The sequence below is a fragment of the Apostichopus japonicus genome, chromosome 12 (genome assembly GCF_037975245.1).
Source record: "Apostichopus japonicus isolate 1M-3 chromosome 12, ASM3797524v1, whole genome shotgun sequence".
In the NCBI taxonomy this organism is placed as follows: Eukaryota; Metazoa; Echinodermata; class Holothuroidea; order Aspidochirotida; family Stichopodidae; genus Apostichopus; species Apostichopus japonicus.
The window spans coordinates 4,719,873-4,747,432 of NC_092572.1; the positions used below are offsets into that span (position 1 = coordinate 4,719,873).

Here is a 27,560-nt window from a genome sequence, read left to right on the forward strand (position 1 = left end):
TTAAAGACAATAGGAACATGTGACTTTGACATATTATAGTAAGACTTTAACATATTAGTAACGAAGATAATGTTCTGTATATTTAACATTAACCCTAAATGCGATGATCGGCTCTCCATACATATCTTTCATTCTTCTTGTATCATTATTTTGCTTCCTCTTATTAATGGTACTGATTGATGATTAATGAATATCCATGATCTATTCATTGTAATTCAGTTTTTTTTGTCGTATTTGCATTAACGCAATTAGATGTTATGAAGCCATAAAGTTTACCAATATTACTCAACCCCCGTCCCGCATAACTGAATATAGGTACATTTACTATACCAACACCGACATGCAGACCATTTATGGAAGTCAATGAATATTAGTGAATGTGCTTACAGTACTCTACCTTCTTGAGATAATGATAAGTTAAAGCAGTATGATGTTAAAATTTTGGAGTATCCAAAAATTTTAAAAGATTGAGGGGGATGTTATGAAATAGTGATACCATCTCTTTGATGTTACCGAAAAACTCCATCGAGACACCTTACGGGCCTCTTATGTATTTATCTAGGTCATGGATTCAGTTTTCCCACGAGAAGTTTTTAACTATCTTATTGAATCTTGGTACAGGGCCTTTTCCCAAAATAGATTCCATTATGTCTGTGGAACATTCGAGAAGGTTCTCTCACGTGGTATGGAAGTTTCCATAGAAAGGGGATGGACTTCCAAACTCCCAACCAATCAGGGCAGATCAGTGCCAGTGCACTTATTTTTATATCATTAAGCTAATACAGGATGGTCAGGTCATTGGCTGCCTACTGATTGTGCGCAGTGAGATTTTATGGAAGTAAGGTATAAAAGAAAAATGCGGCGGAAAGTTTTATCACTTGATCAGCAAATTTATCACTCCGTCAGCGCTCCGTGATCAGTTCGTCATTGCTTCGTTACTATTTCATCACTCCTAATTGTTTAATTGACGGAGTCAAGTCAAGTCAAGTCAAATCATTGTAATTTAGTTTTATTTGTAAAGAGAATCGACAGAGAAGAAATTATACCGAATCATTAATCAAATCCTATCTCGTCAAATTGTTTTTTGTGTGAAGTCATTGTTTTCTTCCGTTCGAGACATCTCCTGAAGAAGCGTAAATACGGCATCAAGATATCCCAGTACCTTTCTATCGCGAGTCCCGATATAGTTTTACTATCGGAGGAGCCGGGCTCGTCACAATATTACACTAAAACAATCATCTTCCATTTTCAGCAATCTATTTTTGGCCTTTTGTTAGTCAAAATTTTCTCCTGTGGCTACCATGGTGGGCCCGCATACTGTATGAGTAATATTCAGCAACCCACAACTAAAAGGACAGTAGGCAGCTGTTAAATTCATTTTACATCAGTTTCTGTGCAGTGTCCTTCATACTGAGCCATCTGTATGCCTCCTACTGCATGCCCATTAAGAACTGCCTCAACTGTTGACTTTTCACCAGAAATTTACAACATCAATAGAAGTATCAGTTTTTATTTGAGTGTTATCATGGAGGGGTCAGAACCCCATTAATAATGTATTCATTAATTGAACATTGCTTTTCAACATACTTTAACAATCACTATAGTCACTGTGTTCATTTGGTTTGAATAGTATTTTTAGCTTTACAAAGTTTACGGAAAACCTTTTGCATACCTACAGTATGGCATTTCCCTGTCAGTTGATGTTAGCTTTGCAGAAATTTACTTACCATCGTTTTTACTTCTCCACAGGTGTTGCAAATATTGACATAGAAAATCTAGAAGTTGGTCGGAAGTTGAGAGAAGTGAATGTGTAATTTCTCACCAAACTAAAAGAGGCTATGTTAGAATTTAACAACCACAATATCAACCACTGACTGTTATAGCAACAACTTTGGAAAACTTGGAGAATTTTTCAGAACCCACGGTGAGTAATCAGCACTTGATTATAAAGTGATTTTTATAATGGAGCTTCATAATTGTTTATCAAAAACCATGCAGCAGTGACTGCTTGTGTGTGCATATGTGAGAGAGAGATGCCTTAGCTCAAATTTTGAAAACTTTGATAATTCAACAAGTGCAATATGCATGAAGTTCATACTTGGTAGAAAGCTACCCCTTAGCAAATTCTCAGCTGCAATTGTTATTTAATTGCCAGTGGTCAAACCCTATAAATGACCTTACTGAAGTAAAGGTTAAGTGAAATTAGTATGCTTATCCCTCAATCGAGTGCTTACCACTTGCTGTTACTTAGTACGTCAAAAATTGTTTGAGGTCCACACCACCTAAAAATCTGAAACTTTGTTAACAGGTTATCTCACCATGTACAGCTTACATATAGTTCACACTTTGAACAATTAGAAGAATGTATTCGGTATCTACCACCTTAGTAAATTCTTCACTGTTATTGCTTTGGGAGGGGCCAAAGGTCATATGAGATAACCAATGGTCTAAACCTGAAAACTTTGTGAATGAGCTAACTCAAAGAATAAAGCTACATAGAATGTCAAATTTGTTCCTCTGATTGAATACTTGCCATCTACAGTATAATGTTAACTTTTTTGAGGTCAAATGTCATTTGAGGTAAATTTTAGTTAAATTCTGAAAACATATCTCACTAAGTACAGCTTGCATGAAGTTAATGCTCAGTATGAAGACACTCTTAGTAAATACTCAGCTGATAGTGTGTTGGGAGAAGTCAAGGTCATTTGAGGTCACTAGTGGTCAACAACTGACAACTTTTCTAGCTGAAGAAGTGAAGTTTTGGTAAATTTCAAATTTGATAGGAATTAAGCATTTGTCTTCTTTTTTTTTTGGCTGTTTCGGTCAAGGTCACTCAAGGTCAGTTAATTTCAGTCTGAAAAACTTCTTGAACATGGTACCTCACCATGCACATGGCAATATTAGCCCTAGACAAGAAGAACAACATGAACAGATCTTTTACTTGACATGTGGATTCCTACATACATCATAATATTAAAAACCTTTGAAAACATGATAACTCAGGGTTGTCCACACCATATCTTTGAGTACACATTTAGTTCTCCTTTGCTAATAGTTGCAAGAGATTTTTTTTTCCATTTCACTGTGGATCCCAAGTACTCAGTAGAACTCTCCCCTCCAATGCCCTACAATAACAATAGGCAAAGGAATCACTAAGCCCTGTGGCTTTCTGTTTGCATGTCAATTACACCTGATCTTTGAGGACAAAAGTCTGACATTACGCTACTTTGACTTAAGTTACTGATATATTCATTTTCACATTTTGTAACAAATTTTTCTTTCAGGCAAATGGATACCATTATGAAGTTATTGGTGGCATCCACAATCTGACAGCCTGTAAGGAGCTGAGAGAGAGAAATCCAGACAAGAATGTAAAGATACAAAACTTTGGTTAGCAAACAAGCACATCAAAATAGGGGAAACCAGGCATCATATGAGCATTGAGGTAAAGGTGACTACTATGAATGTTGTTTTTATAGAAGAATTTTTGCCGAGCAGTTATTCATCTCATTCCTCCATATTGTATATTCAGGTTGCAATGACCTATGCATTAAGACATTGAAAGTGTGTATGGAAAAGTCCTTGTCTACACATAACACATAACTTTGTGTTGTGCACACAGAATCGCTCTCTTACAGTATGTGAATTTTCAAATAATTGTTATTTAATCACTCTGATAGGAAGGATTAGGTACAATATTGTAGTTCCTTTGCCAGTTGGACCATTAACAGTATTATGCAACAGTTGCCATGGTAGTGGTTAGTTTTCCCAATAGGGGTCATTCATTGTGGGGTATTGCATGGTCACTGGAAGTGTTTGACTGAGGGAGGGGTAAAAGTTGTCTGTGTGGGGTGTCCAATTTTATGTCAAACAGTCCTCTTCAATGACTGGCTTGATTTTCTTAAAACTTGGTATGAAGGTGTTTTAGGGTGAAAGTCTATGTCTAGCAGACCCCCCCCCCCCCCCCAGAAACAGGGGTCAAATGTCACATCAAATTAAATTCAATGTTTTAATTCAATATTACTCCAAGGGGACACATTACATTCAAATGGAATCTTCACTTGTATAATGGGAACAACATGTAGGCAACTAATACAGGCAGAAATGTGACCTCTGTCATAGTATTACTCAGATTGTAGAGGACAGCAGAGTGATAGCACTGCAATCATATGACAGTATAGTCCTGCTAACTTATCATATCAAAAAACATTTGCAGTCTTTGTTCATTTGTTTTTTTACTATCAATGCAACAGATAAAAAATAAATAAAATGGTTAGACTGTCAGTGTAGAATAAAGTTTTATTTCTCTTTTTTTCTGAAGATGACACAGAAATGCTCACACTGAGTCTGTTTAGTCTGGCCATTGCGTTCAAGAGGAAAACCATTGCAAGGAAACTTTGATGGGATGATGGCACAGAACTTAATGTGACTATTGTTGCTAGGGATGATCCTAGATCACAGAGGATGAAAAAAATGTGTATAGCACTGATTAAAAGAAGTGTATTGATTTTGGTGAAGGTCAAAGGTCATTTGGGGACAACAGGGAGGTTAATTGTCTTGTAGGGTATATGTGTTCATGTTCAGAAAGTGGCAACACTGAAACAGCCACATGGTCTTCTACTCTGCAAATCCTAAAATGCTTGTTTTAAGTGTGTGTGAAATAAAAAGGGGGGGGGGGGGAGGGGGTAAGGTTACAGTGACTTTCTCTTATTATTGTATTTTTTTGGTGAAAAATTATTAGTAGGGGTATCAGTATGCCCATTAGAGCAATCTGAGGGTCTGAATAGTACATCCTTCAGAACTGCATTGTAAGCCACTTATTGTTGTTATTAATGATGTAATTTCTTATTGCTAACTGACACTCCGAGCAGTAGGGGGTGTATCGGTCTTCAGAACTGCATTCTTAGCCACCTAATGGTGTTATTATGTTATTTCAGAACTAATGGTGTAACTTCTTGGTGCTAAATGACTCTCCAACCATTAGCGGGGCGTTTTGGTACACCTCTCAGAACTGCTTTGCAAGCCACTAAATTTTGTTACTTCTTGGTGCTAAATGACACTCCAACCAGCAGCGGGGCGTATTGGTACGCCCCTTAATGGTGTTAGTTCTTGGTGCTAAATGACACTCCAACCATTAGCGGGGCGTATTGGTACGCCCCTTAGAACTGTATTGCAAGCCACTAAATTTTGTTACTTCTTGGTGCTAAATGACACTCCAACCAGTAGCGGGGCGTATTGGTACGCCCCTTAATGGTGTTAGTTCTTGGTGCTAAATGACACTCCAACCATTAGCGGGGCGTATTGGTACGCCCCTTAGAACTGTATTGCAAGCCACTAAATTTTGTTACTTCTTGGTGCTAAATGACACTCCATCCAGTAGCGGGGCGTATTGGTACGCCCCTTAATGGTGTTAGTTCTTGGTGCTAAATGACACTCCAACCATTAGCGGGGCGTATTGGTACGCCCCTTAGAACTGTATTGCAAGCCACTAAATTTTGTTACTTCTTGGTGCTAAATGACACTCCAACCAGTAGCGGGGCGTATTGGTACGCCCCTTAATGGTGTTAGTTCTTGGTGCTAAATGACACTCCAACCAGTAGCGGGGCGTATTGGTACGCCCATTAGAACTGTATTGCAAGCCACTAAATTTTGTTACTTCTTGGTGCTAAATGACACTCCAACCAGTAGCGGGGCATATTGGTACGCCCCTCAGAACTGTATTGTAAGCCATTAATGGTGTTTCTTCTTGGTGCTAAATGACACTCCAACCAGTAGTGGGGCGTATTGGTACGCCCCTCAGAACTGTATTGCAAGCCACTAAATGTTGTTACTTCTTGGTGCTAAATGACACTCCAACCAGTAGCGGGGCGTATTGGTACGCCCCTCAGAACTGTATTGTAAGCCATTAGTGGTGTTTCTTCTTGGTGCTAAATGACACTCCCTTGCAGTTGTGGGGTGTATTTGTTTCACTGATTCACTTTTGTACAGGGACAAGAGGTATTTTTCTTCCTTTATTCATGTAAGAAATTAACCTTCTAAATTTCAGTTTATGGTCATGTAGATAAAATATAACATGAAATACATAAGTTGGTACAAACAAAGAATAATTTTCTCATTGTGTTATTTTTTGTCTCAAATTTATGTATCTGCAGTATGATTACAATGCATTTGCCTTTTTAACTCACATTTTGAAGGTTTAAAGACAATGACAGTCATAGCGTAGATTTTTCCCTTATATATACCATATTTTTATACCCGAGTGCAAACGTCAATAAAAGCAATATAATTTCTGGTAAATTTATCAATGTTGAACAAAAAGTTTTTTTTTTCTTGGATAAAAGTCAGGTTTAAATAGTTCCTAGAAACCCTAAATGTTTCCTAGCCTCTTTTAATTTAATTTCATTGTATTTCTTTAGGAGCAATCTCTATGACCATCAAACACCTTTATTCTAGTTATCCCTAATTTCATATCTCATAGTAACATATTGTTCTTTAAGTTTTCAATAAAATACTGCAAGTGATTCAATGGTAATAAAAGTTCCTAATTGTCATGAAAAATCATTGATTACTTTCAATAAAAGACCAATGCAGAAGAAATTGAAATGTTCTTTTATGATGTAATAATAAAGTATATATGTTATAATTAATTGTACACCAGCTTTTTTTTTAAATTATAATTTAACCCCCAGGACGATGTAGCATCTTGGCTCCCATAACAACAATGATGGTTGGTGCCCTGTCTAGTGATTAACTATGATCACACTGATTGCAACCTTAAACGTCCTTTCCGCTTACATCAAATATGAGATACATATAGTCGCAGATATGCTACAGAGGCTATACATCATTGTCAAAAATTAGTATTTTGATTATAAACATCATTTATCTCTTTAGCTAGTTATTTCTTTAACATCGGTTTCGCCCTTCACTTAATTAGGTAGGGTATGTCTAGGGCCGACATATTGAATTGTGAGGACTTATTGAATTACAAGTCAAAAAATCCTAACACAAGTATTCCGCTTGTGCCCAAATACAACTCATCCATATGGGAACTATCAAACGGTCAATCTGTAGGAGAATGGTTTCAGGTACCCCAATACTAGCTTTCCGTCAACACCCTAACCTTCGATTCACTGACTTTCTCCAGACTTCCCAACCCAGATTCTACTTCAGCAAGCAATTTCCGTCGCGAAAAACCTCGCTGCTTACATATACCCTCATATTTCCCCTGACACTATGGTCAAATTCTCAGTGTCGACTATGGTCTCTTGTGATTCTGAATTCATTCAGTTCTCTAGTAGTCTGATGTGAGTAAATATCTCATCTTGTTAGGATAGAACGGTTGGATATGGTAATTTTCGATTTTTCTTTCATTTTTTTTTTTTATATTTGTGTATGAAGAATAATTCCAGGTTTTCCTTTCACCGGAATTATAACAAAAACAACATTCCAAGAAATAGATGCCAGAGTTTGGTAAAAGAGTAATTACCTGTCAGGGAAAGAGTCATTGTTAAAACAGAGGTACTAAACCAACTTTGTGGAAAGTAACACTAAATCAATTGTTCTCTGAATAAAAAACCCAATAGGGTTTATAGAGGAAACACCAGACCATGGTTGCAACAACTCAGTTTTGATGAAACACGAAAAGTGGGTATCACTCTTAACCTATCCGAGGAAATACAAATATTCGTCCCAGAAACTTTCTAACATTTGCCAGTAAATTTGGCAGATTTGTTTACAGTGTACACCATGATTTTTACTCCATTCTCTGAAATGTCGTTCTTTATTCGAGTGCCTTGAAACAAACTGAGTTAGCAAAAATGAAGGAGACCATGATAAATGCATCCACTCCATTTCCTGTCTGGATTTCAATCATTTATTCAGTTGTGTTAGCCTGTACAAACGTTATGAAACTGAAGGGATTCTATCTAGCCACAGGAGGTATGTGACAGTATGTGACACTAGAAATATATGTTTCATCGCCATTTCTGTTTTCACATCCGGTTAAAAGGAAGTAAAACAAGATTTTTGATAACCTATACCAAACATAATTATTTGAAAAAATAATCTTATCATATTAACAATGCTGCTGGAAAATGCTATTCAATGTACATTCACTAATTTGATGAGTCTGGAATAAACAATGATTTTTGCAATAGAAATGATATTGGACATTGAATTATACATTGATGGCAATTAGAAATATATCGTTGTCATGCAGAACAAACCACTGTTTGTTGGGTGCTACAAAACATCCTTATTTTCAGGCTCATAGGTTTACAGCAACTCTCACAAAGAAAAGTTTAAAAATCGCGTTACAATAATTATTTTTCTACGACACCAAAGGACACAAATCACCCCCTCAATTGGACCAAACAATGGTAAACAAAGAGAATTAAGGAATTTCAACTAAACATCTAGGTCAGTTGTTTTATGACGGCAAGACAAAATAACATGCAGTTGAAAATTGAGAAACTTGATTAATTTCCAACCAATCACGGAACTATTGGCGAAAGGCCTTTATTTGAATTCTCCAGCCTTTACCACTAACTATAATTACTAAAGGGATGGATATCATATAAAGAGTCACCTAAGTTAAAGATACAGGATATAACCTGCAAAAATGGTTCACTGGGGATGAAGCACCTAGCTATAATACAATTCACAACTTTTTCATACCACATGTACCACGAAATTGATAAACTCTATCTTGTGTTTCAATATGATACTTTCAAAATAACTGCAAATTGGCCTAGTTTAAGGCTAGGTGAACAATAAGTGAATTCAGTCAGACAATCTTTTCCTTTGGCGCATGCAATTTTAGGATTATATCCCAATGTTGGATTAGTGAGAAACCAATTCGAAATAAGTATCTTATGGATACCTGTACTTAATAACACGAAAAGTCAATACGTTTACTTACATACGTTTTATGCATATGTGGGGATATCATTTCTCATTAAACCAAAAATAAAACAACACAGAGATCTAGGCGCACATTTTGTATATGTTGGTGAAATTTGATTAATTCTTCTGTTTGAATGTTTTTCATAGTTGCCATGGGAACTGATGGAACAATTTTCATATCAATGGCTACAACAACAAAAGAAGGGGGAAATATCGTGAAGAAAACATCGATAACTTCTCAATGAAATCTGCTAATAATTAAACATACTATTGTTGACGCACACGTTTTAATATCTTCTAAGACTCTTCTATCCTGCTTGCTATTGTCATTATTGCTTTCATATCAGTTTTTTAATATCACACAAAAGACTATTTAGACGATTGCAGAAGGTTTTTTTTTGTTCTTTCAAACGAGATCCTATTTTTTGATGAGTCTAATAATGAGTTTTATATATTTTTTTCATTTATTTTTGATATATAAACGTGTTGTAAAGCATGCAGTACATCGTTGTAAGTTTCGGTGTAATCATTTCAACATATATTTACATCAATAGGTGTCCCACTAACAAGATGACGAGGACCTGCTACTTACCTCTGATTGTCATTCTAGTGATCCCAGCAGGTTTGTGTTATTTTGTCCAGTTACAAAAATGCAGAATTTAATTTCACCTGATTAGTGTTTCTAAGCTTGAAGTATCCTGAAAGAGGTTGATATCCTTATATTAACATAATATTTAGGAAGACTACCAAACCATTACGGGCAATTTACTGCATGGAATTAGAAAGATGGTTAATGTTACGGATTTAAGTTGTTGTATCGTCGGTACCCGTAGGTCAAAATGTATATCCTCTAATAAACGTGGTTAGGTTATAGGGCGAAAATGATTATATTCAATTTCTTATAAATTTCATCTCAAAGTTGTATTGTACAGTTGACATTAAAGTTGATAACAGTTTTAAAAATTCAGCATATATATATATATATATATATATATAGCATATACAATAATAACACACTTGATAGTTGTACTTCAAGTTAATCTAAATGAAACGGAAGATCACTTAGCAAGAATACTTTAATGAGAGTCGATGCGGACAATTTACTTGTTTTAAAAGAAAAGTTGTATTGCCAAAGAAATATCAGTTTATTGATGTTACGTATGTATTTATTTATTGAAGTGTAAAATGTGCTTTGCAATGTCGTGTATAAACAAAGCGTGGTAACAAATAATGAATTGTTTGCTTAACGATGCACGGAAACTTCGTGAACACAATACAACGTTCAGTGGAAGAAATATGTATTGTGTGAAATGTTGCTACAAATAATTACATAGTGATTCTGCAAATGAGTACAGATATGACTACCAATGTTCGTAACAGTAGATTAGGTGGGCAGGTGCATAATATTGTGAAGACAAGATCATACACCTATATTAACTCTTATCATCGTGTTATACTTACATATAAGTATGAAATAGTATGAAATTAAAAGTAGTGTGTTACTATTTGCATTGTACACTCTAAGGAAAAAAAGGAGATTTCGAAATGGCGGCCTGCTGAACTAATGGCTCCCAGAGTCCGGCCTGATTTCGAAGCCACTGTTCAGAACCTCACAATATCACGTTTTTCGAATTTGTCAAATTTTGATTTAGATGTCAGTAAATAAACAATGAAAAGCTGAATAAGAAATTACAAAAAACGAAAAAGGGTAAAAAGTATTTGAGTATATCCCATTCGGTCTAGCTATTTCACAGTTGCAATTTCTGCCCACCACCAAGTGTTTACAATACAAACATTCAGATCACTCCAAAAACAAACAACTGCAAGGATATACGCTGTGTCGATGTATATTGTGTATCTTTTCAAATTTTCAAACATCCAATGTAAATGATATGATTGATGCGAACCTAAAATATTGTGCCATTAATTTTAAAGCGCGTTGGTTTTATGAACTGTTCGCAAAACCAACAAAATAAAGCATTTGCCATATGCTCTGTGTTCTTTAAATTCACAGGTTTTAATTTACAGGCTGGAAGCAAAGCAATGCCCTAGTTTTGACAGGAAGAGTATAAATATTAGGTTAAATACGTAGTTTGGGAAATAATTTATAAATACACACATTTCATACCAAGTTTAGACTTCAAATAATTTGTGATGATTGCAGCAGCTAATAGGCATTGATAGACTCTATAGCAGCAAAATCTCTCGTTGAATATAATTCATATTTAACCTGCATTTGTCTTCTTATTGCCATTACTCCCGACCCTTAATGTTTTCTTAAAAATGAATGACTAAATTATAATTTCCCTTTATTTCCCCTCGTATCGGTACAAGGGCCTTAATGCAAAGCTTGGCAGATTATATGTATTTACCATCAATAAAAACATTTAAACTTATCTGTCGCTAACAAAAGATCCAAAAACAACAAAGATTATAATCCAGTCGTTCGGCAGGCCATGTGACGTCATAAGGCTCGGATGTGTCTACGAGATGGAGTCTGACTTTATAATTGTAAACACATGAATGTCTGTAACATGTCTTTGTCACAACAATACTAACGTTTTAGGAACTGACTTTAAAATAGTCAAATCAAGCAAAAGCTAAACGGAGGAAAGCGAGGAAGAAAAAATATTGAATTTTCATACTTTTCTAGATTAGAATATTTCGATATTTTCGATTTCCAGGTGTGTTTATTTCACTTGCACTGGCTTATATATAGTACCGGTAACCTATCGATGCAAAGCTTTCGTAGTAGTGCATGCTCTCCCTACACATGTAATAAACAGTTTATAAGCTATTCTATTCTGGCTTTAACTAAGGTTAGTTTTTAATGATTTGAAAGAAGGTTCATATGTACGTCTGGTTTTCAAGAGAAAAATAAGAATTTAGAGCTGTAATATTTCGTTATATATGTTACAATATTTTTTATTATGCGGGGCTTGAGGGTTTTTAGGGGATTTTCATCGGTTTTCCTGCATTTAAATAGATTTAAGAATCAGTCCAGCAGGAAGGGAGGGGGGGGGGGGGTGGTGCGATAACCCTTTATAGATAGCAGCCATATAGATGGTTTTGTCTTTTCCTGCTTTGGTGAACCACAGTTTAAAAGGCTCAATATGATTATTTGCCTTTTAAAAGAAAGACCTGTATGTTAAACTACATACGTTGTATGCGTATTATGAAATGCATTTACTCATTGAGCTAAAGAGACGTATAAAAACCATTATATACGTCAAATCATTCGGCTGGTAATTGTAAGCGAAAGCTACGTCTTTTGTATTGTTTGGATATTTTTATGATAGGTTAAGGTTGTTATAGCAACGGAAAGAAATAAAATGTTTGAAGTAAGTATAATGACAATGGTAGCCGATTGACATATTTCAATTGGGGAAACAGGGAACCAAAAGATTACAGAGAAAGTGAAGATTACGCGGTAAAATAACAGGATATGGTCGTTATAACATTCTGTTTTTGTTGTGAATATTACTTTGATATTTAATGAAAGACAGAACTGACCAAGAAGGCAAGGAACACTTTCATAATAATTACAACAGCGTTATTACTATTAAAGAAGAATCTGCATCAAATACTAAGATGGAGATAGTACTCACTGTAATACTACTGATCCTATACGGTTTGTACTGCTTTCTTGTTCGTTCTTTCGTTCTTGCATCACCTTCAATGTTCAAAACTTAAAATAACTGCATGCACTAACATTGACTACTAGCTAAGGTTTATTTGAACTGCTCCCGCATTTCTATAAGTTTAGTTCGGACAAGGGTAATTTTGTCTTCGGTCGAGATAAACATTGTTTTGTAATGTTTTGATCGTTAATATATACAGGGCCTTAGTCACTGGGAGCACGCTTACATGTGCTTCCTGCTGCTTTCCCCTCCAGAAGAAATTAGAAGAACCCTTCCGTTATCCTCCAAACGATGTCGAATCCGTAGCATAAATAGGTATATATATATGCTATGTATAATTTTAATAGCAAAATTATCTCTTCGATTGGGCACAAATATCGTAGTTCAATTGATTAACACTAATATTGTGGTAACTGGTGATATGTCCACAATTTATACCTATTGAACATGGAAGTATTCCAAGCATATCAGAAAACAATTGAACTATATTAAATCATGTTTTTGGCAGCCTCCATCAGGAATAGCAAAATGCACAAGATTAACTAGTTCTATGAATTACAATAATAGCATGTATTATATATAATTAGATCAACCTTTAGGCTTGTAACAGATTATCAATCAAAACTATTTCAAATAAGGTAATACCTCTGCAAAAAGGTATGCTCAGAATAAACACATTATCTTGTTGTTAAGTCACTCTGTATACTCCTTAAATCAGTTAATCTCTACTTGTATTATGATATATATTGTTTCTAGTCTGAGGTTTGTTACATTGTAAGATCAGATGTATAAAGAAGACAAAATGGTTTAAAGTGGCAGCAGTTACATTATGTTTGACGTTCTAACGGTACTACTCGTTATTTCGTGAATCGAAAACCAAGTTTGTCTGCGGATAAGCGCTTAACAAGGCGCGGATCCAGGGACCAGGTGTAAAGGTTGTACATCGCTTTTGGTCAACAAGCTAGGATGCCCAAAGATCCTCAATAGTTGTATTCATCTTACCCAGGTCAACATGTAGTTGGTGTATTATTCATTACATTTGTTCTAAATTCATATTTAGGTTTCATATCAACGGAAGGTGCCCCTACACACCAAACTGTGGAAAATAAAGGTGAGTAGTAAAGGAACTAACGCCTTGCATTATTGTGTCCGTTTTTCGATCTTGGTGGATTGCACCCTGAAATTGTCTTGCGAATGTCGATACATTCTTCTTATAATATTTAACAAGGTTGATGCGTGGTCGCGGGATCATTTCACCATATAATTCCCTGTACTGAAGCGGTACTGTGGAACTTTATGGGTTATTCCTTTGTGACATAATATCTTGTTAATAACTGTTACTGTGATTTTTGCTTGGCTGCCAACATACATCAGTCGTGACATGATGTATTGTAATTGATATTTTGTGTCATTAAATTATGTAATATAGCAATAAATGTAACACTAACACGTCATAGGCAACTATATTAAAACTAATTGAGCTCAGCTAACTGATTGTCTTCTCTATTTTCGGTCTGCAAAGTTTTCACCTTCAAACCATTTTTAAAGTTTGGTTTACTCCTTATACCATGAAATAAATGATGGTATCAACGTCTAGTCAACACAAATTGGCAAATGCTAACATACCCTGTTTTACCCATTAATACTTAATCTACCAAATATTTCCTTGAAATTTATTTTACCGACGAGTGTCCGCAGATTAACTAAAATGCAAAATGTCTAACACTATTTTTCCAGCAAGTTGGAACAATTCTAATACCACAACATACTGTCCTCTCATATCATGCTTCAACGTAGTTTGCTGACAGTATGAATAGTTCTTAAGCTGTCTCTGATAGTAACATTATATTTATACTGCTCATTCTCTCAGTTACAGTGCTTTGAAGCTTGACATTAAAGTAGAGATAATTATAAAGAACGTGTCCAATTGATGTTTTCGAGATACATTTCTATTTTCATCAACTCAAAAAGTCTGGATTGTCAGCATTGCTCACCATCTGGTTGTATTCATTTCTGTATTTATTTCTGTACATTGTTTATTTGTTAGTATTTAGGACAACAATTTCTCTTCAAATTCATCCATTGCTGTTTTCTGGATTTGCTATTTAGATGTAAGTGAATGGAATCTTTATTCGGAAGGTATCGTTTGTATAAAACAACCTTCCTATTAGTTGATATGCGCAACGGGGACTAAAGGGAAAAGGGAGTGGAGGGGCATAAATATGTTACACAATAGTCTATTATATTTCACGAAAAATGTTACAGTTATTACCAGAACGATCAGACTATATTGTAGATCAGGTTGAAGTGGCTCTTTTGTCTGATTTAGTGGTTATACCTCATATAGTCTCTGATCGTTTATTGGCCTATTAGAGACAATCTAAGAGTTTAAGATACAGCAACACAGCTCTGTTGAATCAATCATTTCTAGGATGTTAAATAAGGGTGTTGGTTTATATCGTGCCTCATGATTATGAATAGTGATTCGGTGAATATTGTTATGATGCAGCATGTTACTTTAAAGGTTTACTACGCTAATTGATGTTATGCAATGCTTAAATGGTGTATTATTATGCTAATTTGTAAACGTAGAGCACAATCAGTGCAGTTCTAAGCTACGGTCGAGTAACTTCACCGAATGTCATGTAAATTAGTTTTCAAGGAGTGGCTCGGTCTCTTCTCCCAGTGGCACCAACCTGTACGTCACGCCACGTAAAACAACTATGTCTGCCTAGCACTTACAAAAACCCACCTTTTCCGTTCCGGCCTTTCTTCACCATGCCAACCACTCTGTGTGTGACTTTCTCTTAATTCTCTTTTGGATACCATTCTTCTGGACTTATCATTTACCTTACCTGGTCCTGTTCTCTACCGGAACTGTTATTTACGTAAAGCGCCTTCCGGAAGCTTCCAGACACACCCGCACTGTTACTTAATCAACACCGACTACCCTGGAATTTGACACCCCGACGGAGAACCCAGCGGTAGCCGAGGTACCTTGCGTGCGCGCTAAGTTAACTTTAAGTATTAAGGTATGTAATGTATTTATGCTAAGTTATATATTTTTGTTACCAAAAGACACGTATTAGATTCATTTTAAAAACAAAATCTCTCTAACCTACTTTATTGTGTTCGTTTCCCAAACCATGATATCTGGACTTCGTAACAATATGTTTCAATTAACTTATCGACTAACAAGACAAATATATCATATTATCCCACTTTCCGAATTTTAGATGCAAGCATCTGTTACTCTCACCACAGAACGTCTGATCGTAGCTCCATTTTCAGACAGACTAGCTGCCACGGGGATCATGACTTAGAAGTGCCACCCGATTCGTCCATTGTGACATCACTGCTAAATTTTATACCAGACAGACACTACCAAGGTAAGTTACTAAATTAAATAATTCCATGACACCAGATACCATTTTAAGCAATAATGTAAACAATAATGATTTTTTTTAAAAGTATTAAGGAACATTGGGTAACCTTGTACAATTACCCTAATATTCCTAATTTGACAGTATTCAATGGAATATGGTATGATGTAGGTATACAACCGACTAATCGAATATCGTTGCTTCATATCTCAGATATCAGGATTTCATTCATGATATACAGAGACAATTTGTTAGCAAATGTTGAATGGTCAAATTAAGGACATTTCTTGGATTGCCTAATTTAAAAGGTTGAATCATTTGGTCTCTTATCGGCCCTAACTTAAAATAAACATCACGATGAGAACATTTTGAATCGATTGATAATTCAGATCTGCCGAACGAGAGCGATTAGCTACAGCTCTGCCTAACATATGGGGGAAATGGCTATAATAGGATATGTGTCTACAAGTAAGCAACGCCTACAACGAATGTCTTGATATGGACACGTGGGTTCTAGAAATGAGCACGTGTGGCAAAACGAAATGTTATTATTCTAAAATGTATAAAACAATTAGTAAACTTTTCTGAATATTTGAGAGTGAGAACAGAAGAGTATGCACGCTCGCAAGGATGCATTAAATTTCTCAGTATCATAGAATCAACAGAATGTCTCAGTATTTTATGTATATGTATATGTATATGTATATGTATATGTATATGTATATATATATATATATACACATATATATATATATATATATATATATATATATATATATATATCCTTACTGTTTTGGCATCTCTGGACATACAATCAGCGTCCATAGTCTAGTGGTTAGGGTGTCCGCATATAAAGCGGGAGGCCCGGGTTCGAATCACGGTGGCGGCTGGAAGTTTTTTCACTGTTCTTAATATTCCAACTCACTACGATTTCAATTATTTATTCATTTGCCTTTGTTGTTTACCTCCATTTCATTAACACAGTCAAAGTTCAAAGTATCTCCTTCGAGATACGGCTTTAGGGATCACAAATGATTTCGAATTGGTTAGCATCAATATTTGATATCTAGAGTAAGGCAAATATGTCACCAAAACAGAACTAGTATTGTTCGATACAAGTGCCAAACGCCTACAGTGAAATTACGACCTTACTTACCGGTTTCGAACCTGTGGACATACAATCAGCGTCCAAAGCCTAGTGGTAAGGGTGTCCGCATATAAAGATAAAAAATTGTGCCGTTGAAACGTTGTCTGTTTTACACTGCTTCAATAATTTTTTTCCAAACGTTTCAAATAATACTAAGGAATTTTGAATTATTTAGAACAATTACCTAATATACCATTTGACTTATTATTAGAGTAATATCATTGTTTTCTTGCAACAGGTGTCAGGATTTCATTCATAAAATACAGAGATAGTATGTTAACAGTTTTTAAGGACAACTTAAGGACATTTGTTGACAACATATTCTGGATTGCTTAATTTAAAAGGCTGAATCAAGCCGCAACTAAAAATAAATATCATAATCAGAACATTCTGAATCGAATGATGAATCAGATCTGCCGAACGAGGGCGATTAAATACATCTCTGCCTAACACATTGGGAAAAGTTACTATAATGAGCTATGTTATTATTCTAAAAGGTTTAAATGTACATCTGTTGAAGGAAAACAATTTGTTAACTTTTCTTAAAATACGTTTAATTGCCTCGAACTTCTAATCCGTAACTGAACGTAAACGAAAAGAAATCGATTGGATCTTTCGTATTAAGTCTAACATCACAGGCCTCAACAAAGACTTGGGACTCCAAACCACTACCAGTTCTACAAACATATGTAATCCGTTCTTCCTATTATTTGCTCGTTAATCCGCTTCCTGTATAGTCATGATTTATTTTGTTATATTTTCATCAATGCCACTGACACTTATCTAACGTCATACTTTCATTGTGTTACATTTTGTACTTTTCATTCCACTGCCAAGTATTGCTGACGAAGGTCCCAGGGGCACCGGAAATTCCAACATTCCAACAATTCCAACATATTTTCTATAACAATACTCCGTATTTGTGAAATATTAGTCATATCTTATTTCTTTACTTTTTCTAATAATATTTTCTTTTGGAGTTTAAATGGATTTTCTTTGAATTATATATATATGTATGCATGTATATATATATATATATGTATATATATATATATATATATACATATATATATTTATATATATATATATATATATATATATATATATATATATATGCAGATATATATGTTTATACCCTCTTCCCAGATGTTAATGAACGTACTGTAGGTACTCCATGTGACAGTGCAACGGAACATAGATTGCTCAACATGACACAAGAAAATTCTACAACAAAGGAGAGAGTTAACAGTAAGTGTCTTCGGTTGATGGTAGTCAACTATTAATATAAAGGTACCGTCGACAGAAATGTTAATAAATTGAACTTACAGCATTGTACCTCAGGACAATAATCAACATGTGTTAATTCCTTATAAAGTTAGTGTTGGCCATTTCTCCTGCCATCAATCATCATGAACTTACAATGTTTCAAATTCCAATGTAAACTGAAACATTGGGATTTATTTTATTTCAGTAGAATTGATAACAACATTTAGCAAGATATAGATAAAAGAAAATTATTGAAAAATGAATCTTGGTGTCATTCCTGTTCAATTTTCGCTCTCCCTTGTCAGCGACTGACTTATGACTGGAATAGACAAATCGATTATTTATTTATTTCTTTCACTTTAGTATTATTGTTTTATATTTATATTTTTGCAGAGAAGACTTAGTCTATTAAGTGTAAGATTATATTAAATATATCTTGTTTTTGCAGATCTTCGTATTTTGTCAATTGTCTCTACTTTCAGAGACTAAGTCGATTAAGTGTGAGACTGTCTTATATATGTCTTGTTTTGACAGACCTTCGTATTATGTCATTCGTCTCTACTTTTAAAGACTAAGTCGATTAAGTGTAAGATTATCTTATATATGTCTTGCTTTGACAGATCTTCGTATTCTGTCAATTGTCTCTACTTTCAGAGACTGTTACTATTAAGTGTAAGATTATCTTATATATGTCTTGTTTTTACAGATCTTCGTATTGTGTCGATTGTTTCTACTTTTAGAGACTAAGTCTTTAAGTGTAAGACTATCATATATATATATGGCGGTTGTAGATAATCTACAACCGCCCACTTGGTTGGGCTTAGATGGGCCTAGATGCTGAGAGCTGGCAATTCACTTCATTAAACCCTCCAATACAAACTTTCTGACATCAAATTGATCGTTATGATAGTAGAACTATGGTCTTCATCTAACATTGATGTCATCTTAGCAAACACAAAAGCTATTGGATTACTCAACTTAATTATAAAATTATCTCATTAAAAGAACAAATTATGTTTAGTTTTCACGTGTTCTCAGCAAGTTACGCTTTCCTGCTGTTCTATATATATTTTTTTCTATTTCAGCAGCAGCTGACGCTGTTGTGACACACATTACTGCATTGGCTCAACATGACACAGCAAAATCAAGTGAACGACCCGATTCTACTACTACGGAGAGTGTTAAGAGTAAGTGCTTTCGATTGATGGTAGCGAACTAGAAATAGAAAGTTAACGTTGGCAGAAATTTTAATAATAATAATCAACATGTGTTAATTTCTTATAAATTGAGTGGTGGACATTTCTTCTACCGATGTCATCATGGTGAACTAACAATGTTCTAAACTCCAATGTTAACTGAAATCTTGGGAATTTCTTTTATTTCAGTAGAATTGATAACAATATTTAGCAAGATATAGATCAAAGGTAATTATTGAAAGATGAATCTTGATGTCATTCCTTTTCAATTTTCGCTCTCCCTTGTCAACGACTGACTTATGACTGAAATAGACCAATCGATTATTTATTTATTTCAATTTAGTATTATTGTTTCATATTTATATTTTTGCGGAAAGACTTAAACTATTAAGTGTAAGATTATCTTATAAATGTCTTGCTTTGATAGATCTTCGTATTCTGTCAATTGTCTCTACTTTTAGAGACTGTTACTATTAAGTGTAAGATTATCTTATATAAGTCTTGCTTGACAGATCTTCGTATTATTTCAATTGTCTCCACTTTCAGAGACTAAGTCTACTTATTTGGCCACATGTCTCAAACGTAACTTGTTGTATTAACGATGATCTACAACCGCCCGCTTGGTTAGGCTTAGATGTTGAGAGTTGGCAATTCACTTTATAAAGCCCTCCAATACAAACTTTCTGACATCAAATTGATCGTTACGATGGTAGAACTACGGTCGTCATCTAACATTGATGTCATCTTAGCAAAAACAAAAGCTATTGGATTACTCAATTTAATTATAGAATTATCTCATTAAAAGAATAAATTATGTTTAGTTCTCACGTAGTCCCAGCAAGTAACACTTTCCTGCTGTTCTATATATTTTTCTATTTCAGCAGCAGTTCACGCTGATGTGACACACATTACTACATTGGCTCAACATGACACAACAAAATCAACTGAACGACCCGATTATACAACAGAAGAGATTGTTAAGAGTAAGTGTTTTCGATTTATGGTAGCCAACTATTAATATAAAGTTACCGTTGGAAGAAATTTTAATAATAATCAACATGTGTTAATTTCTTATAAAGTTAGTGGTGGACATTTCTTCTACTGATGTCATCTTGGTGAACTAACAATGGTCTGAAATCCAATGTTAACTGAAATCTTGGGAAATTATTTTATTTCAGTAGAATTGATAACAATATTTAGCAAGATATATATAAAAGGAAATTATTAAAGAGGAATCTTGATGTTATTCCTTTTAAATTTTCGCTCTCCCTTGTAAACGACTGACTTATGACTGGAATAAACCAATCGATTATTTATTTATGTCAATTTAGTATTATTGTTTTATATTTATATTTTTGCGGGGAGAACTTATTTTATTAAGTGTAAGATTATATTATATATGTCTCGCTTTGGCAGATCTTCGTATTATGTCAATTGTCTCTACTTTTAGAGACTAAGTCTATTAAGTGTAAGATGATCCTTTAAATGTCTTGTTTTGACAGACCTTGGTATTTTGTCAATTGTCTCTACTCTAAGAGACTAAGACTATAAAGTAAAAGATTATCTTATAAATGTCTTGCTTTGACAGATCTTCGTATTATGTCAATTGTCTCCACTTTCAGAGACTAAGTCTACTTATTTGGCCACATGTCTCAAATGTAACTTGTTGTATTAACGCTTATCTACCCGCTTGGTTGGGCTTAGATGTTGAGAATTGGCAATTCACTTTATAAATCCCTTCTATACCAACTTTCTAACATCAAATTGATCGTTACGATAGTAGAACTACGGTCGTCATCTAACATTGATGTCATCTTAGCAAACATAAAAGCTATTGGATTACTCAACTTAATTATAGAATTATCTCATTAAAAGAATAAATTATGTTTAGTTCTCACATGTTCCCAGCCAGTAACGCTTTCCTGCCGTTCTATATATTTTTTTCTATGTCAGCAGCAGCTGCTCACGCTGATGTGACACACATAACTATATTGGCTCAACATGACACAACAAAATCAACTGAACGACCCGATTCTACAACTAAGGAGAGTGTTAAGAGTAAGTGTTTTTGATTTATGGTAGCCAACTATAAATATAAAGTTACCGCTGGCAGAGATTTGAATAATCATGAACATGTGTTAATTTCTGATAAAGTTAGTGGTGGATATTTCTTCTACCGATGTCATCATGGTGAACTAACAATGTTTTAAACTACAATGTTAACTGAAATCTTGGGAAATTCTTTTATTTCAGTAGAATTGATAACAATATTTAGCAAGATATTGATAAAAGGAAATTAATGAAAGATGTATCTTGACGTTATTCCTTTTCAAATTTCGCTCTCCCTTGTCAACGACTGACTTATGACTGGAATAGACCAATCGATTATTTATTATTTCAATTTAGTATTATTGTTTTATATTTATATTTTTGCGGGGAAGACTTAGTCTATTAAGTGTAAGAATATATTATATATGTCTTGCTTTTTCAGATCTTCGTATTGCGTCAATTGTCTCTACTTTTAGAGACCTAGTCTATGTGTGTAAGATTTTCTGATATATGTCCTGCTTTGAGAGATGTTGGTATTCTGTCAATTGTCTCTACTTTAAGAGACTAAGTCTATGAAGTGTAAGATTATCTTGTATATGTCTTGCTTGGACAGATCTACGTTTTGTGTCAATTGTCTCTACTTTTAGAGACTAAGTCTACTTATCGTGCCACATGTCTCAAATGTAACTTGTTGTATTAATGATAATCTACAACCGCCCGCTTGGTTGGGCTTAGATGTTGAGAATTGGCAATTTACTTTATAAAGCCCTCCAATACAAACTTTCTGACATCAAATTGATCTTTACGATAGTAGAACTACGGTCGCCATCTAACATTGATATCATCTCAGCAAAAACAAAAGTTATTGGATTACTCAACTTAATTATACAATTATCTCATAAAAAGAATAAATTATGTTTAGTTCTCACGTGTTCCCAGCAAGTAACGCTTTCCTGCCGTTCTATATATATATATTTTCATTTTCAGCAGCAACTGACGCTGATGTGACACACGTTACTACATTGGCTCAACATGGCACAACGAAATCAACTGAACGACCCGATTCTACAACTAAGGAAAGTGTTAAGAGTAAGTGCTTTCGATTGATGGTAGCGAACTATATATATATATATATAGTTACCGTTGGCAGAAATTTTAATAATAATCAACATGTGTTAATTTTCTTATAAAGTTAGTGGTGGACATTTTTTCTAACGATGTCATCATGGTGAACTAACAATGTTTTAAACTCCAATGTCAACTGAAATCTTCGGAATTTCTTGTATTTCAGTAGAATTGATAACAATATTTAGCAAGATATAGATAAATGGAAAATATTGAAAGATGAATCTTGTTGTCATTCCTTTTCAATTTTCGCCCTCACTTGTCAACGACTGACTTATGATTGAAATAGAACAATCGATTATTTATTTATTTCAATTTAGTATTATTGTTTCATATTTATATTTTTGCAGGGAAGACTTAGACTATTAAGTGTAAGATTATGTTATATATGTCTTGCATTTACAGATCTTCGTATTGCGTCAATTGTCCCTACTTTTAGTGACTAAGTCGATTAATTGAAAGACAGTCTTAGATATGTCTTGCTTTGACGGATCTCCCTATTGTGTCAATTGTTTCTACTTTTAGAGACTAAGTCTTTAAGTGTAAGACTATCATATATATGGCGGTTGTAGATAATCTGCAACCGCCCGCTTGGTTGGGCTTAGATGGGCCTAGATGCTGAGAGCTGGCAATTCACTTCATTAAACCCTCCAATACAAACTTTCTGACATCAAATTGATCGTTACGATAGTAGAACTACGGTCGTCATCTAACATTGATGTCATCTTAGCAAAAACAACAGCTATTGGATTACTCAACTTAATTATAGAATTATCTCATTAAAAGAACAAATTATGTTTAGTTCTCACGTGTTCCCAGCAAGTAACGCTTTCCTGCCGTTCAATATATATTTTCTATTTCAGCAGCAAATGACGATGTTGTGACACACATTACTACATTGGCTCAACATGACACAACAAAATCAAGTGAACGACCCGATTCTACAACTAAGGAGAGTGTTAAGAGTAAGTGCTTTCGATTGATGGTAGCGAACTATAAATATAAAGTTACCGTTGGCAGAAGTTTTAATAATAATCAACATGTGTTAATTTCTTATAAAGTTCTTTTATTTCAGTAGAATTGATAACAATATTTAGCAAGATATAGATAAATGGAACATATTGAAAGATGAATCTTGTTGTCATTCCTTTTCAATTTTCGCTCTCCCTTGTTAACGACTGACTTATGAATGGAATAGACCAATCGATTATTTATTTATTTATTTCACTTCAGTATTATTGTTTCATATTTATATACTTTTGCGGGGAAAACTTAGACTATTAAGAGTATGATTATATTATATATGTCTTGTTTTTGCAGATCTTCGTATTTTGACAATTGTCTCTACTTTCAGAGACTAAGTCGATTAAGTGTAAGACTGTCTGATGTATGTCTTGTTTTGACAGATCTTAGTATTCTGTCAATTGTCTCTACTTTTAGAGACTAAGTCGATTAAGTGTAAGATTATCTTATAAATGTCTTGCTTTGATAGATCTTCGTATTCTGTCAATTGTCTCTATTTTTAGAGACTAAGTCTACTTATCGTGCCACATGTCTCAAATGTAACTTGTTGTATTAATGATTATCTACAACCGCCCGCTTGGTTGGGCTTAGATGTTGAGAATTGTCAATTTACTTTATAAAGTCCTCCAATACAAACTTTTTGACATCAAATTGATCGTTACGATAGTAGAACTACGGTCTTCATCTAACATTGATGTCATCTTAGCAAACACAAAAGCTATTGGATTACTCAACTTAATTATAGAATTATCTCATTAAAAAAACAAATTATGTTTAGTTCTCACGTGTTCCCAACAAGTTACGCTTTCCTGCCGTTCTATATATATTTTCTATTTCAGCAGCAGCTGACGCTGTTCTGACACACATTACTACATTGGCTCAACATGACACAACAAAATCAAGTGAACGATCCGATTCTACAACTAAGGAGAGTGTTAAGAGTAAGTGCTTTCGATTGATGGTAGCGAACGATAAATATAAAGTTACCGTTGGCAGAAATTTTAACAATAATCAACATGTGTTAATTTCTTATAAAGTTAGTGGTGGAAATTTCTTCCACCGATGTCATCATGGTGAACTAACAATGTTTTAAACTCCAATGTCAACTGAAATCTTCGGAATTTCTTTTATTTCAATAGAATTGATAGCAATATTTAGCAAGATATATATAAAAGGAAATTATTAAAGAGGAATCTTGATGTTATTCCTTTTAAATTTTCGCCCTCCCTTGTCAACGACTGACTTATGACTGGAATAAACCAATCGATTATTTATTTATGTCAATTTAGTATTATTGTTGTATATTTATATTTTTGCGGGGAAAACTTAGTCTATTAAGTGTAAGATTATACTATATATGTCTTGCTTTTACAGATCTTCGTATTGCGTCAATTGACTCTACTTTTAGAGACCCAGTTTATGTGTGTTAGATTATATGATATATGTATTGCTTTAGTATCTTGGTATTCTGTCAATTGTCTCTACTTTTTAGAGACCCAGTCTATGTGTGTAAGATTATCTGATATATGTCTTGCTTTGAGAGACTTTGGTCTTCTGTCAATTGTCTCTACTTTCAGAGACTAATTCTATGAAGTGTAAGATTATCTTGTATGTGTCTTGCTTGGATAGATCTTCGTATTGTGTCAATTGTCTCTACTTTAAGAGACTAAGTCTATTAAGTGTAAGATTATCTTATAAATGTCTCGCTTGGACAGATCTTCGTTTTGTGTCAATTGTCTCTACTTTTAGAGACTAAGTCTACTTATTTGGCCACATGTCTCAAATGTAACTTGTTGTATTAACGCTTATCTACAACCACCCGCTTGGTTGGGCTTAGATGTTGAGAATTGGCAATTTACTTTAAAAAGCCCTCAAATACAACTTTCTGACATCAAATTGATCATTACGATAGTAGAACTATGGTCGTCATCTAACACTGATGTCATCTGAGCAAAAACAAAAGCTATTGGATTACATAACTTAAGTATAGAATTATCTCATTAAAAGAATAAATTATGTTTAGTTCTCACGTGTTCCCAGCCAGTAACGCTTTCATGATGTTCCTCATGTTTTTTTGTCAGCAGCAGCTGACGCTGATATGACACACATTACTACGTTGGCTCAACATGACAAAACGAGATCAACTGAACGACCCGATTCTACAACAGAGGAGGGAGTTAAGAGTAAGTGCTTTCAATCTATGGTATCCAATTATGAATATAAAGTTACCGTTGACAGACATTTTAATAATAGTCAACATGTTTTAATTTCCTATAAACTTAGTGTTGGACATTTCAACATGATATCATCATGGTGAACTTAAAATGTTTTTAATTCCAATCTAAACTGAAATCTTGGGAAATTGGAGAATTGATAACAATATTTAGCAAGATATAGATCAAAGGAAATTATTGAAAGATGAATCTTTGTCTTTTCACTTTTCTCTGTTCCTTTGTTACCGACTGACTTATGACTGGAATAGACCAATCGATGTACTGGATTAGTAACTATACGTCAACTTGGTTTGACGCCGTGGACAGATGCCGCCAATTGTTCAACAATGGTCACCTCGTGCGCATTGACAACGAAGAGGAGTATAATGAAGTAAAGGCCATTCGAGATCAAGCCAACATAGGGGATGCATTCGTCTGGATAGGCATCCATGACTCTGAACAAGAAGGTAACAAACAAACACGTCAAAGCAGCCGTTGTATTTGATCGATACCTCTTCAAACTATGCCCTGAAATATGCATATATTATATAACAAAAAATAAGATTGATTTTGATTACATTAGTCACAACGCTCTCATTGACTTACTTTCACAAAACTGAAAGACTGCAAGCATCATTTCTCTACCAATAGAGTTTCTTATAATGGGTAGCAATGACATGCATTAAAATATACCCAAAATAGTTATTGAACTTAAAATTGATAGGTCTTGTTGATGAATTCGAGTAGCCTTTCTAGGTTTTAACATATAGTATTACTTAAAATAGCTAACTAGCGGAATATTTCTGTTGTTTTCCACCGCATACAAGACAGTGGGACAAGCGGGGTTGGTGGTGGGGGGGGGGGGGGTGATGGATGGGATGCAATATTTCTGAGGGTAACAAATGTGGGTAAATTGAAGATGATGATGAGGTCTTTGTAGGAAATTTTCAGTTAGGTAATTGAGTCGTAGACAATACTTGGATATTAAGTGTAAACTCAATGGACAAATGGTATTCCGCTAATACACATACGAATCAGAATCTACAAGTAAATACAATATTGTTATTGTTGTTATGATCTTTTCTTGAAATAGTGTACTATGTCGAAAAATTTTGATACTAAAATTGCAGCCAATCCTACACCCACCCTTTTGAGTCACTCAAATGAAATTTGGTGGGTTGGTCTGACTAAACTGGGATGGGGATAATATAGGGTGACACTCTAAAAAATGTAGATTGAGATGTAATAGCATACGTCGATTAAAGGTCAGAGGTGAAAGGTTAAAGTAAAAAAAAACAGCATTTTGCGAGTACGAAGAAGACAAAATGACCCATGTTAGAAATCATACTCACTACTCATTGACCATACGGTCGATGGACTTAAACGTGTTGAGTATGGGTCTCAGTGTGTCTATATTGCAAATTATTTAATGAACTTGGCATGGGTGTTACACATGTTCCAAAATAACATTATGGTCCAAACTACAAAGAAGGGTATCACAGACAATAGGTATATAGTGCATGAATGAATACAACACGTCAACGCTAATGTGATCAACGATTTCAAAGGTCAAGTTGATACAAAATTTCCTTATAATGTGTGGTTAATTA

General features: G+C 34.4%; 1 protein-coding gene and 1 long non-coding RNA gene across 2 annotated transcripts; both read left to right on the top strand.

Annotated features, from left to right (window-relative positions):
• The first annotated feature begins 1,608 nt into the window (after positions 1–1,608).
• LOC139977645 (uncharacterized) lies at positions 1,609–6,397 on the top strand. Its single transcript, XR_011796622.1, has 3 exons — positions 1,609–1,924; positions 3,285–3,445; positions 4,322–6,397. It is a non-coding gene; the product is annotated as an uncharacterized lncRNA (long non-coding RNA).
• Positions 6,398–12,303: 5,906 nt separating this feature from the next.
• On the top strand, positions 12,304–23,075 carry LOC139977321 (uncharacterized). The gene is made up of 8 exons (XM_071986608.1): positions 12,304–12,538; positions 13,609–13,659; positions 15,785–15,937; positions 18,225–18,326; positions 19,433–19,531; positions 20,422–20,523; positions 21,497–21,598; positions 23,065–23,075. Exons 1-8 carry the CDS (start codon positions 12,403–12,405, stop codon positions 23,073–23,075), a joined length of 756 nt encoding a protein of 251 aa, XP_071842709.1. The 5' UTR covers positions 12,304–12,402.
• Positions 23,076–27,560: the final 4,485 nt, after the last annotated feature.

What these genes read in the sequence shown, in the direction of transcription:
- LOC139977321 (XM_071986608.1), top strand. Translation starts at nt 12,403, where the DNA reads ATGAAAGACAGAACTGACCAAGAAGGCAAGGAACACTTTCATAATAAT. An exon ending in CCAAACTGTGGAAAATAAAG is followed by an intron (nt 13,660 to 15,784) that starts GTGAGTAGTAAA and finishes TCCGAATTTTAG; the next exon opens with ATGCAAGCATCTGTTACTCT. An exon ending in ACCAGACAGACACTACCAAG is followed by an intron (nt 15,938 to 18,224) that starts GTAAGTTACTAA and finishes CCCTCTTCCCAG; the next exon opens with ATGTTAATGAACGTACTGTA.